Below are 13794 nucleotides of genomic sequence, written 5' to 3' on the forward strand. Positions count from 1 at the left end.
AAAAAAAAAAAAAAAAAAAAAGAAGAACACCTGAATGACCTCTCTGTTGGGATGAAAGACACCATCATTAAAAAAAAAAAAGAAAATGTATATGAAAAGAGATTCATGGCATTTTGATAGGCTTTTCAGGTAGCTGTCAACAAGAAACTTACTAGTCCATTTTCATATGTTCTCTTCTTGGGAAGAGAAATGTGTGCTTGAGTTCCTTTAATTCTCTGATTTCTGAATAATAGCGCCAAGGACAGAGGAGTGAGGTAGAAGGGTGTGAGAGAGAATTTCAAAAGAGTTAGGAATAAAATTCTTACCAGTTTTTACTTTCAAATGCTCATAGTCAAAAATGGCAACCCCGGTAGTCTCACTGCCAGTCCCTGAGGTAGTTGGAACTGGAACAAAGTCATATTGGTATTAGAAGGAACCTGAAGAGATGTCAGTGGAGATACTTAATTCCATCTCAGAACAAGGAACAAAGACTGACAACTGTATCTGTGTAACATATTTGTTAAGGGTTCACGCGATGTCCATGCTTGAGTTAACACACTTGTGAGTGTTCCCATCAGCATGATATTCTGTGCCTACATTAGAATATGTGTATGCACCTATATCTGTGCACACACACACACACACATATACATATTATGATGCTTGAATGCACATGCATGCTTAAAATATATCCTATCTGTCTATATTAACATGAGTTCTATTGATCTATTCAACATTTACCTGGCTTCTAGATCTGTACTAACGTAATATACACGCTACATTAACATGGCTGCATACTATACTTGGCTGTATTAATATGTATGTATGGTTAACATGCATGAGTTATGTATGGTTAATATGCCTGCTACCTGTATACGTAAAATGCATTTTATGAATTTACATTGAATATGTGATAAATTAACATACATGCATGGTTAACATGCACACATAGTTAACTCACATGCTGCCCACAAACAGGTTTTATACTTATGTTGTCTGTATCTGTACTAACACTAATCTGTGTTGAATATATGAACTCTGTTGTAATTGACATCTATGTCAGTATTAATATATATATGTTAATCACACCAGTGTGGGAAGTCTGCCATATTTATGGTGAAGAGCTCTGGGAAGCTTGGCTCTCGAGCTAGAGATCAAGTTGCCTAGCACCTCCAGGAGGACCGCTTGCAAGTCCTGCCTCTAAAAGACATCTTTATTCCCCCTTGGCAACAGGCATAGGAACGAGCTGTTTTTGTTGGGCCCTGTGGTTTTGTAGCTCTGTCAAGTTTTTAAACTTTACTAATCGCTTCTCTGTGTGGTGCTGACACAGTTTCAGCAGCGGGTTCCAATTATGCTTCTCCCTGCTGACTACTCATTCAGGCCAGGGCAGCTCATCTGCCACCGACTCCCTCAAGTCACTACCGTGGCCGTTTATGATGGAGCAGAAGCGGGGGGGGGGGGGGAGCAGGGACGGCACTTAAACTGAGGCCGGCTCCTTATTCCTAGGTACTGTATTTTAACAACAGAACCTTAGTGAGTAGTGGGCTAACAGCCATAGAAATTAAAGGGAAGGAAAGGCTAGAAAACGTCAAGTGCCTCTGTGGGACATTCAAGCTGCTTTCTGATATGGATTTGTGCACTAGGCAGCTCTCATCCAAAATAACACATCCATGCTAGCCACATGTCCCGGGAAAGATGCAAAACTCCAGGTCAGCTGAAAAGACATTATATTGAAGAAAGGGTTGAGTCACAGAGAATACAGCGAATATTCTCTGCAAACTTTGAGGTGGGAAATGAGACAAAGCAGACAGGTCTGGACACAAGGCTGCCAGCGGAGGACCTACTGAGTGTCAGTGAGGATCCTTCCCTCCTCCACACAGTGACACAACGGCCGAAAATTCCAAGCTTCCTCTAACTGACCCAAACTGTCCGTCTGTGCAATGATGAAGGTCAGAATTTTTAAATGAAGTAAGTCATCTGTTTTGGTCTCTAAGCACGCACTGACTTAAAATGAACATCTCAGAGGTTCTGGAAAAGTAGACTTTGACATGAATAGCTGGCATGGCATGCATGGTCTTTCTTGCTAGCTGTAAAATAAAGCAAATGAGCAGTGTTTACCTGCGATCAGAGGTTTAAGAGGCACAGTTACTGGCTTCCCCTTCCCAATGGGGGCATTGACATAATCAAGGAACTCAGAGTGAGGGCTGGATGCATACAGATTAGCAGCTTTACAGGTGTCCATGGTGGAGCCCCCACCCACAGCAACATAGGCATCAAAGGCTCCCTTTTTGGCAAATTCAATTGCATCCATGAAGCTTAAGAGAACAGAAAACAAAGGTCGTATTATGCAACACTAAAAACAAAAACCACACTGTCATGCTGTTAAACAAGGCCTGGGATTAATTTTCAATGGCAGTCATTTTTGTTGGCTTCTGCTTAAGTAACTAAGAAGCCCATAGCATTACCTTCCATCTGTAGGTTCCACCCTTACATCATCATAAACCTGAAAACTGATGCCATTCTTCGATAGGGAATCCAGAACTATTTGTACAGGAGGGAGCTGGGAGAGGTTCTTGTCTGTCATCAAGCAAACATTCTTAGCTCCCATATTCTGTAGATCCTATAATAAAAATTAACTCATAAGTTAGGCTTGAGTACAGCAGCACCTTAGGCAAGTTTAACATGCTCTTTAAGAACAAAGGGCTTGGGACTGGAGAGATGGCTCAGTGGTTAAGAGCATTGGCTGCTCTTCCAGAGGTCCTGAGTTCAATTCTCAACAACCACATGGTGGCTCACAACAGGATCCAATGCCCTCTTCTGGCACATCAGTATATATGCAGATAGAGCACTCATACATTAAATATTTTTTTTAAAAGAACAAAAGACTTGATTATTGGTTCCTTAATAGTTGTGTTTACAAGATATAACCTGCAGGAGCTGCAGACATCTCAAATACTTGCCATGCCTACTTCCTTTGTAACCCCTGCTCCATATCTAATATTTGAGACAGCCATCTGAAACAAGAAAAGAATTTGTGTATTAGATTGGTCAGTGTATTTCTAACATGCTAAGATGACTGACTCCTCATTGCTTAGAGACTAAATAGCATGCTTTGAAGCACAGCCTTCCACATGCTTCAACTTTTCGCCTCCCCTCTCCTTTAAGCAAACCTTGGCTCTAATCATATTGAAATTTTGTATTTGCCTTTTCCCAAAGACACTAAATTGTCACTTGTTCTTTCAGCTTTAAGTGTCTGCTTTCCCTAATTTCCACGTCAGAATGAACACATCTTTACTTTCTAATTCACGTGTCTCATCTGTGGTTTTGCCCCTCCATTTATCCAATCCTTGTGTGCATCTATATACATCCTTCTAGTGTCCTGTCCACCGAGACCATGGAGGGTGCTCTGCTGAAGGCCTCGAACAGGACTCAGATAACACAGTAATGTGTGGTCTTCTGGGGTTTACATACAGAGGCGGAGCTTTCACACTAACACAGATGGGCCAGTTTTCAATTAAAGGACAAACCAAAACAGTCATGTTGTGTTTGATTCATGATCTTTTCTTTTCTTTATCTCTTAAATGGTTAATAACTCCTTAAATGAGGATTTAAGCAATTCCAATGGGGTCATCTGGGTCTCTGTTACTCTCCAACGACCTTGCAACCACCAGGATTACAGTTTTCAACTGTCAGCTATCGTGTGGGGCTGAGTACCTTCAGATGGAGCCTGGGCTAGCAGAAGGCCCCCAGTGACCTAATTTATGATTCCTAAATGAGGAGGGGCAAGGCGCCAAACAAATAATTACAAGTAATTATGTAATTAGCATGGAAAATTGCACCAGAATCTGTTGGTCATTTATTCTGGCCTCAAAACATTACTTTGACTTCTTTTGTTAGACATTTTCAGAGACTTGATATATAGCACATATAATTTGCAAGGATGTAGAGCTGGGAGTTTCTCATGTTTTAATAGCTACACGAAAAATGGTGTTTTAAACATCTTGTTTTCTGACAACCTTCCCTATCTTCACAATGCACATTGCTGCATAGAGCTGGATCAGAATGAGAAGGGAGCCATCAGCTAACAGCAGATTTCAAGTGGAGCACTGATGCTTCAGCAAAGAGGTAGGGTTTTTCCCATGTCATCCATAAAAGAAAGAACGAATCAATGAAATCTACCTCAAAGGCGTAATCTGTTGTCTTTCCCGAAGGTCCAGGGGCTAGAAGCAGAGAGTACCATCAGCTCGTGTATCAGAAAATAAACCTAAATACTGTTTAATAAGACCCAGTGAACATAAACATCTTCCTTGAAATCTTACCTAAAAGTATACGTTTCTGCCATTTTATGGTTGAATACCACATATAGGTCAATATTACAAAAAAGTACTAAAACCTGTTTTTTATTTCTTTCTGTTGTTATATCTGGGCAATAGGGGGCCATCAATGAATTTCATATTTAAGAAAGTTATTACTGTTTTGTGTGCCTGGTGACTCTGTGCACCACAGCATGCACAGAGGTCAGAGGACAACTATAGGGAGTTGGTCCACCTTCATGCAAATTCAGGGATCCAACTCAGGTCACCAGGCTCGCATAGTTAAGTGTTTTCATTTTATGTGCATTGGTGTTCAGCCTGTATGTGTGTCTGTGAGGATGTCAGATCCCTGGAACCGGAGTCACGGACAGCTGTGAGCTGCCATGGGGGTGTTGGGAATTGAATCTAGGTCCTTTGGAAGAACAGCTAGTGCTCGTAACCACTGAGCCATTACCCACTTCCGCCTCCATCTTTCCTTTTAATCTACTCTATAACCAGTTCTGGTCAGTCACAAGATAAAGGAAAGTCAACAGAATAATTTGTACCACCAATTATTTTGCTATTAAAGAGAGACCAGAACTAGATGACAACAACAACAACAACAACAACAACATGTTCTCTGAAGGTAAAAGCATCTTATCAAAATCTACATTTCTCTGATTTCTCTAAGGCTCTGTAGACACTCTTACCCCTCCTCCTGCTACTAAAGCTTAGGTCAAACAGGAAGCTGGAGTTATCTTTCTCTACGTCATTTCCCAAGTAGAAAAAAGCCAAAACAACAACAACAACAAATTAGACCAAAATGGCTGAAAACAAAATTGTGCCTGTTTTCCCAGAGGCCAAGATCCCATCTGCCCCGAGGGTGAACCGCCTTCTCCTGACCTCTTGCCTCCTCCTCCTCCTCAGCACACTGCGCAGGAGCACACACTGCTGATCCTTGATTGTTCCTTTCCTGCCTCTGTTTACATCTTATCTCTTTCCAAGAGGAAGACCAGTTTGCGTGTCCATCACGTGACATCCTGAGACTGTACTGAAACTACAGTGAACTTTATGGATCGGGGAGTCTGGCAAGGATCACGATGGTGGGAGCCAAAGACTTTTGTCATTATTTTTAATGATAAAGAAATAGGATATTTTAAAAATGGATACAGACAAGGATTTTTTTCTTCTAGCAATCACCTTACTTTAGCTTTTAGGGTTCCCCCCCCCCAAAGACTTGTTCCTTAAGAACCTAAACATTCTTAAAATATCATGTGTGTTTTCAGTTTTGGAAAATATTATGGGGCTGAAAAGATGGCTCAGTGGTTGAGAGCACTTGCTGTTCCTTCTGAGGACCTTGGTTCAATTCACAGCACCTACATGACAGCTCATAACTGTTTGTAGTTCCAGTTCCAGGGGTCTAACACACTCACAGACACATATGCAGGCAGAACATCAGTGTATATGAAATAAAAAAACATTATACAAAAGGAAAATCGTAAGGCTAGATAGCATTAAATATTGTGGACTCAGCTAACCTATCACAGTTGCAGCCATGTCTTCCCAGTTTCCTAGTGAGAGGCAGCTCTTTCATCAGCCTGCCTCAATGCCCCTTCCCACACTTTACCCAAACGCCAGTGGTATAAAGCAAAACTGAAGCTGATGCAAAAACTCAAAATATGTTACCTTGAGAGTAAGTATGAGAATGAGTCGGGCACTGGCATCTAGGGAAAAGGAAAAGGAAAGTATAAACAAACAGGAAACCAAAAGTGAGAAGCCTTAAAGTAACTCTTACACGGACATTCTGGCCCTGAGATGGTAGAGTGTGGAGGAGAAAGCAACAAAAAGCCAAACCCAGGATAACGCCAAAGGTAAAATCCAGCCCACCACTGCCTTTTCACGAGGTTCTTCAAGCTCTACTGAGCCAAGGCCTGCAGGCAGCTAAGAGGAGCATGCTGGGGGTACACACTTAGGGGGCCCTGGATTGATTGTGGAGCACTGACTCAGCCATGTTGTTCTCTACTCAGCTTGAAATCCTGAGAAGATTCTACATAATTCTTCCACATCTTCAAGGTTTCTCTTCAGACTGGTTCTGCACTTGGGTACTGACCTTCCAGGTCAGCTACTCACATCCCACCATTCCGTCCTCATCCCACCATTCCGTCCTCTACCTCAGAGCTGGTCCTGTCTCTACAGCAGGGACACCTCATACAATCTCCTTCCTGGATCCTGTCACCTATGCACATCACATGGTTTTGCTTTTTTTTTTCTGGAAACTTCCCTCCCTTCCCTGCCACATTGGCTATTTTTTGGGCAGTCCCTCCCTCTGGCTTCAGTTTCTCCTTTTCATTTGTTTCTGTTTATGGCTCAGAGGACCGTGCCATAGCGGGGTGTCGGCTAATACTTGACTGCAAAGCCTCCTCCAGACCGCGCCAAAATTCAAATCTGGAATGAAAACACCCGGGGATGGAAAAGGTAAAGGGAGGCAAAGGTTGCTCGGTGGCTCTCAGGATCTTAGAATTTGAGATGAAGAAAAAAAAAAAAACCATAAAACAAGGCTGCCACCTAGTGGCCACCTACTTCCACCAGGAAAGCAGGCAAAGCCCAGGCTCAGCTTAACTAGATTTTACTGCCCTGCATTAAACTTCTAAGGACAGGAGAAGCAAAGGGAAGAAAGACATCTAAAATCAGTGCCGGGAATACGGCTGCCTCTTTCCACCCATTCATGTTACTGTAAATTCTAAGGCGAACTAACTCATTTCTAGCCCTTTCGTTGAGGTTCCTGCCTCCACCCTTGCCTTCTGAGGATGTCCACCTGGGTTGATTTCCTCACTATCCTTCCTGTCCTATAAGTGACTCATGTCTGAATATCACTTTACTCACCCTTTGGTCCTCCCCTTGGTCTACACTTACTGCTACCAACAGTTCACGTGCAGTGTATACTACCTGATATGTGTCAACTGTGTTCCATTCACTTCTCAGTCCTTACTGCCTCCTGGAAGGCAGGCCCAGACTCGGTGCTGGGTCCTGGAACTACAGCTTCCTCTCCAGTCCCTCGCCTTCCCCTAGCTCACCGCAGCTTCCATCTCCCTGGCTGACTCTGGCCCTTCATTCACTTACTTATGTACTCGGCCTTTCTGGAAGGAACCAGGTCAGGAAGGGTAACTCCTTGTGGTCTTTTCCCGTTTACAACTCATCTGCTGAGACTTGAGACAGGTGCAATATCCCCTTAGTGGATCTTTGAGCAGCCCTTGCTCTTCAGCCTTTCACTCCTGTATTCTCAGAAAAGAGCTGTTTCTGCACATAGACCCATACACGTGTTACTTCGATATGTTGCCGTAGCAAGGACACCTAAGTCTACTCTCACTGTGGGAGCAGGCTAGCTTTTCTCTGAGAATATCTCCTTAATGGTAGCTGGGCCACATTGCACCATCCCATCCTATCATAGTATGAGGCCCTGCACAGCCCAGTGAATACTGTGGCTTTTCTGAACGCTCTTAAGTAACCCGAAGATGCCTGCCTGTCCAGCTGGGTGCACGCGGGGGTTGCCAGTACTGAGGCGTCCTGGTGCTGCCTGTACTCACGCTGTGCTTTGTAGGTGCCTCAGCAAGTGTGTGACTCGAGCGCGTGCAGCTGCGGCCATGGCAGTTCTTCTTCGCCGCCTACTCCACCCCCACTGCCAGCCAATCCGGTCAATGCTGGACTCCAGGAGGAAAACGTCTGCCTCCAATGCAAGGTCACCTGACCCAGCCTGAGCTCATTTCTCAGGCAACTCTGAAATCGGCTCAATGGCAAGAACCCCACCGGGTCTTTCGTGAAAAAAAAAAAAAAAAAGCCCCAAACTGACCAACCAAAACCCCAAAGCAATCTCTGAAAGTTAAGTCCTGTTGTTAGCAGTTGGGAATTGGGCTAGAGGTTACTTTTAGCTGTCAACAGCTTGGCTTTGATAAAGTTCTCATGCATACTTAGAACTATAAAACTGGCAGGGCTCTCCAGTGGAAGAGTTCAGTAAAGTTGAGCCTAGTTAGAACTTTACCCAAAGTCACTAACAATCCAGTGTTTCCATGAGTTTTTAAGAGACAAGTTGAGCCGGGCGTGGTGGCGCACGCCTTTAATCCCAGCACTTGGGAGGCAGAGGCAGGCGGATTTCTGAGTTCGAGGCCAGCCTGGTCTACAAAGTGAGTTCCAGGACAGCCAAGGCTCGAAAAACAAAACAAAACAAAAAGAGACAAGTTGAGCTTCCCTTGCATTTCTAGAAGTAACCTTATAAAACTGAAACCACACTAAAAGTAACCTTCAACCCAATTCCCCACTGCTAGCAACTGACCGACCAACTTGCTTTACAGAAAACTCCCCTTCCTCAATTCTAGAATTGCTATTAATAATTTACAAAAATAATGCAAACATTAATTATGCAAAGATAAGTTTATTAAGGACAAAATAAGACAATGAAAACAGGGGAAACCATCCAGGACAGAAATAAACACGAAATCTGCTGCTGGGTGGAGCTGCTCCATTATAATCTCAGCACCTGGCCTTGAGTTCCAGGTCAGCCTTGGTTCCATAGTGAATGCCAGCCCTGCACTTGACAAAATCTAAAACCCAAGCCAATTCAACAAAAGCCACCGGTTACAAACAAAATGACAACTATTTCTGGAGCAAGAAGGTTAATTACCATTACTTAGTGTGGTTCCAATTTATCACTTAAAGCAATCCATTGGCCAAAAAAATGCACCACCTGAACCAACATCGAAAAGCACTCTACTTTTAATATTATAGTTAGTGCCAACGTTTTCCTAAAACAAGGGGTCTTTTTTTATAACCACTCAACTATTTTGTTTTTCTCAAGCACACTCCATATTGGTGCCCAGGTTACTGGCTTCACATACAACCTTTACCGACAGTAAAAGTTAAAAGCAACACCAGTTACCTGCATACAATACTTGTAAATCACAGGTAGCTGTAATTTTCCCCCATACTCCCTGCTTTGATAAATATATACAAGCTTTGTTATAAAAATAACGCAAAACGTTGAAACCAATCTACTATAACTTAGAAATCTGATCAAGCCCTTACCCAGTATCCAAAGTCAAGATAAACAGGCAGGCCTTAACTTATTCCTGGCTCTGGCTGTATCATTTCTATAATTCTCATATTCTCAAAATATACCAATTTCCAGTCAGTGTCTCAATTAACTCACAGTCCAGCACTGTCTCAAGGGGAGGCAAACCTGTCCCTTTAATGCCAAGCGTCATTGAGGGCAGCGGCCACCTATACCGCCCAAGTTAACCTTCAGTACAGTCCCAGCTTTTCAGAACAGGTCCAGAGGGGAGAACACTACTTCCTCCTCTTCCCACCTTGGTGCGGCGCTCCTTTCTTCTTGCCACCTAAAGCAGAAGGCCTGGAGTGCTTTTTGCCTCCCAAGCCTCCTTTCCTCTTCTCTCCCTGACCCGGCGGGCCGCCCTTTCTCTTGCCCGAAGGTCCTTGCCGGCCCCCTTTCCTCTTGCCTTTCTGGCTCGTTCTCCTCCTCTTGGCGGCCTCCTCTTGGTCCTCTTCCCTCATCTGCTTGTTGGTGGCCCTCNTCACGTCCAGCTGAGGTTTCTTGCTGTTCATGACTCGAAGTAGCTCCAGCTGGTTCTTTTTCTCGGCTGCGAAGTCCCCAAAGAGGGGCTGAAACTTCCTCTTCTTGCCGGAGCCCCGGGGAGCCTTCTCCTTGGGGAGGCGCTCCTGGAAGCGTCCCACCGAAGCGGTGGAAACCTTGGCCACTTGCATGGCGCGGCCCAGCTCCTCCTTGCTCTGGTGTCCCGTAGGGTGCAGGCCGGCTGAGCTGGGCGTCTGCATCTTGTGCGCGCGGGCCAGGTTCCTCAGAAGGTTCAGCTCATTCTTGGCCACGCGTTCTTTCTTGGCCTGAATCCTCTTGGCGAACTGGTCTTCCATGGGGTCGGCGCTCCCGGGCACCTCGATCAGCCATTCCTTAGTGTCATCCCGGGCGCGCTTGTAGCCCCACCGGCGCCGCCACTGGCCACTCGCCTCGTCCCACACGAGGTTGGTCTTCTTCTTGGGACGGATTCCCTTGAGGCGCGCGAACTGCTGCCAGCGGGTGAGCGGCCNGGGTCGGGGCAGCGGCTTCTCGCGGGGCAGGCGCGTGGCGGGCTCCGGCAAGCGCGCGACCAGCGCCTCCTCCACGCGCTCGGTCGGCAGCCGCCACAGCTGGTTGACGAGCAGCTGCGTGTTGTCCCGCGCCAGGGCCCGCAGCTCGGCCTCGGGCGACGGCCCGGCCTGGCGCAGCCCCGTCGGGGGGTTGCGGTCGGAAGCCAGCAGGTTGCCCAGGTCGAACTCCAGCTCTAGCTCCTTGTGCACCGTGATGCGCTGCAGCTTCTCCGCCTCCTCCTGCTCCGCCTTGGCCAGCAGCTCCTCCACGCGCTGGCCCTCCATGGCTCTCGCTGCGGCTCGGAGCCCTCACGTCGGGGCAGCGGCGGGACGAGTGGCCGCTACGGCGGTCGCCCCCCGCAAAACCGGCAACCACGTGCGGACGTCCGGACTCGCAATCCGGAAGAGGAAAGCTCACTTCCGGGCTGTCTGGCAGCGGCTCACAACTAGGCGGGGGAGGGAAAAGACCGGCAGAGGGCGGCATTGGAGAGCAGATGGGCTTAGAGGCGGGACTTGGACTCGTATAACCGGATGTTGGCCCGACTGGCGCTGAGGGTTGGCTAACAAGCTCAGGGCCTGCTTGGGACTACGTTTCCCAGCATGCTGTGGGGCAGAGGCAGTTGCAGTAGGACGCGGGCTGCTCAAACTCTGGGAAGTGCGGGCATTGTCGCTTCCGAAGGGAGTGTCTACACCACAGTGTCTATGGGTAAATCTGTCACAGAGGTGTTTGGGGCGAGGCAAATTATTTCCCCGGAGTTATAGCCCGTTCTTTGTGCCCTAGGTGTGAGCGGAGACAGATCTCACGGATACCTGTCAAAGTCAGGCATTGTTTTGCGACTTAGTTGGCCCTTATGTGGCTTGGGCACCAATTCTGGCTATGCCACTGTTTGATCCTGTGATATTTATGTAGGCCTGAAAAATCGTGGAAGATGGAGACTCTGGTAGTATCCAGGAGTGTTTTAAACGTAAATGCTTTAATATGCTTGAAGGAAGGCTAAGAGCCAGTGAAAACCAAATAGTTTTTATTCGGTAGTCACGGTGGCTTGGGGAGTTAAAAAATCTCAGTTTACTATTTACTGCCATCTACTTTTATAGGATTTTACCCCAGTCCTGTTCATACCCTAAGTGTGAAACAAAGGAAGGACTCAATAAATAAGATCTTGTTTTCACTGATGAAAAGGCAGACTTAGGAATTGACGCATTACGGTTAGACAACTAAGGTAATGTGTGTGCATTTTGAGTCTGGTGTTAGAATGGGCACATGCTCATCTAATATCATCCAAAAAAGTTTTTTTTTTTTTTTTTTTAAAGTCACATAAGTAGACGTTTACTGATTTATTTATTTATTTTTAGTTTAGATCACATGAGCCTGAGGCTGAGCTTGAACTCCCTATACATCGGAAGAGAACTTGACTTCCTTTTTTGTTTGTTTGTTTGTTTGGTTTTTGTTATTTTTCGAGACAGGGTTTCTCTGTGTAGCCCTGGCTATCCTGGAACTCACTCTGTAGACCAGGTTGGCCTCAAACTCAGAAATCCGCCTGCCTCTGCCTCCCGAGTGCTGGGATTAAAGGCGTGCGCCACCACTGAGAACTTGACTTCTTGATCCTCCTACCTCTCTCCCAAGCGTTAGTGTTTCAGGCATGCAACATCGTGTCCAGCTCCATTTCTAAAACTAAGTTTTTGGCTAGAATGCAAAGTAATCATTTTCAATATGGTGCTTTCATACAGGTATCATTGTTATCTCCATCCTTCACTGCCTTCCCCGACCCCCATAAATAGACATTTTAAAAATGCAGACTAAACTGGGTATGGTATATAATCCTAGCACTCTAGAGATAGAGGCAGGAGGGCCAGGTGTTCAAGGCTAGCCTTAGTTGCATAGGGAGTCATCCAAATCATTTTTTGTTTTTGTTTTTTTTGTTTGTTTGTTTTTTGATTGGCGGGGGGTGTTTCGAGACAGGGTTTCTCTGTATAGCTCTGGCTGTCCTGGAACTCACTTTGTAGACCAGGCTGGCCTCGAACTCAGAAATCTGCCTGCCTCTGCCTCCCAAGTGCTGGGATTAAAGGCGTGGGCCACCACGCCCGGCTTATCATTTTTGTTTTTAACGTGGTTTAAGTTTGCTATATAGCTAAGGATGGTCTTGGAATTAATCCCCTTGCCTCTGCCTCCCAAAAATCTAGGATTACAGGCAGGAGCCACTATAATTCTTTAATTGTTTTCCTCTTGGTGCCAGACCAGATGTCAAAAACTACACAGCACGAAACTTTCCCCAAAGTTGTTCCTCCTTCTGCTATCCTCTCATCCTCTTCTTCATTGCCTTTGCTGCTCAAGGAACCCTGCCATTGGGAATACCGTAGAGACAATAGCCCCAGGAGATGTGGTCATCATTCAAGTCTAGTAACTTGCTCTGATGACGGCAAATTCATCTTTGACTTTCCCTATCCAAATCCCACCAGTTCAAAGCCTAGATGGCTTGTCTCTGTGTGTTGTGTCCTTTCCACTCCTCACTGCTGTGGCCTTACTCCATCCTAGCCTGGATCCCTTCTGTCTCCTTCTAGGCCATCCCTCTACTATGTAAGCTGCACGAGTTTCTAGCTGATTTTGATCAGCAGGAAACAGTGATAGAAGATGAAAAGAGATGCAGAGAGTGGGGTCAGGACGCTTATGCCCTATTCCTCTGTAGACTGCACGCCAGCCTGCCTCATGGAACCGTCTCCTGGCTCTCGAAGCTCCCTTGGTTCCATCAAGAACCTTGCAAGGTTCCTGAAGTGGTGGCCATGGCTTTGTAAATTCTCCTGTTGTTTATTTTTCTCTGTGCTGCCAGGTCTCTCACTAATATCCTGAGGCTATTCTGGGAATTCTGAAAATTTTAACGTCCATGAATGTGGCCAAAGCAAACTCATATAACAGACTCACGATTATTCTTGGTCCTGTTTGCTTACCACCTGGGTTCAAGTCACTCAGAAGTTGAGTCAGAGTAGCCTTCTTCACCCTTGTTCTGATCCACTCCTACATTTCATTTTAGTTATCTTTGGAGCCCCAAATGCAAAAATGAGATTCAGGGCAGAAAAACAGCTAGTATAATTTTGTGTCAGTTTTGTGACCTTTCATATCAAATGAGATTTTCTGTTTCTTGTTCCCACCTCATCCCAAAGAGGGATTAAAAAAGTTTAAAGACATCAAATTAATACTTTTCACCACCATCTTTTAATAAATGGTTACTTTGATCAATGCAACTAGTTCTTTTTTTATTTTCAGTTTTCTTTATTAGATATTTTCTTCATTTACATTTCAAATGCTATCCCCTATACCCTCCCCCCTGCCCTGCTCCCCAACCCACCCACTCCTACTTCCTGGCCCTAGCATTCCCCT

At 45.5% G+C, this 13794-nt stretch overlaps 2 protein-coding genes across 2 annotated transcripts in view; both read right to left on the reverse strand.

Annotated features, from left to right (window-relative positions):
• Adhfe1 (alcohol dehydrogenase iron containing 1) overlaps positions 1–8024 on the reverse strand; it is a 27520-nt gene extending 19496 nt beyond the window's left edge. The window contains exons 1-7 of the mRNA XM_021222362.2: positions 7856–8024; positions 5958–5995; positions 4159–4199; positions 2940–2993; positions 2445–2599; positions 2098–2294; positions 306–383 (exon numbers count right to left, since the gene is read on the reverse strand). Of these exons, the coding sequence (XP_021078021.1) occupies positions 306–383; positions 2098–2294; positions 2445–2599; positions 2940–2993; positions 4159–4199; positions 5958–5995; positions 7856–7914 (622 nt within the window). The 5' untranslated portion in view covers positions 7915–8024. The remainder of the gene's footprint in view (positions 1–305; positions 384–2097; positions 2295–2444; positions 2600–2939; positions 2994–4158; positions 4200–5957; positions 5996–7855) is intronic.
• Positions 8025–8691: 667 nt separating this feature from the next.
• Positions 8692–10806, reverse strand: Rrs1 (ribosome biogenesis regulator 1 homolog). Its single transcript, XM_021222301.2, has one exon. The coding sequence runs from the start codon at positions 10704–10706 to the stop codon at positions 9609–9611; it is 1098 nt and encodes a 365-aa protein (XP_021077960.1). The 5' UTR covers positions 10707–10806; the 3' UTR covers positions 8692–9608.
• Positions 10807–13794: the final 2988 nt, after the last annotated feature.

Source organism: Mus pahari, chromosome 22 (genome assembly GCF_900095145.1).
Source record: "Mus pahari chromosome 22, PAHARI_EIJ_v1.1, whole genome shotgun sequence".
In the NCBI taxonomy this organism is placed as follows: Eukaryota; Metazoa; Chordata; class Mammalia; order Rodentia; family Muridae; genus Mus; species Mus pahari.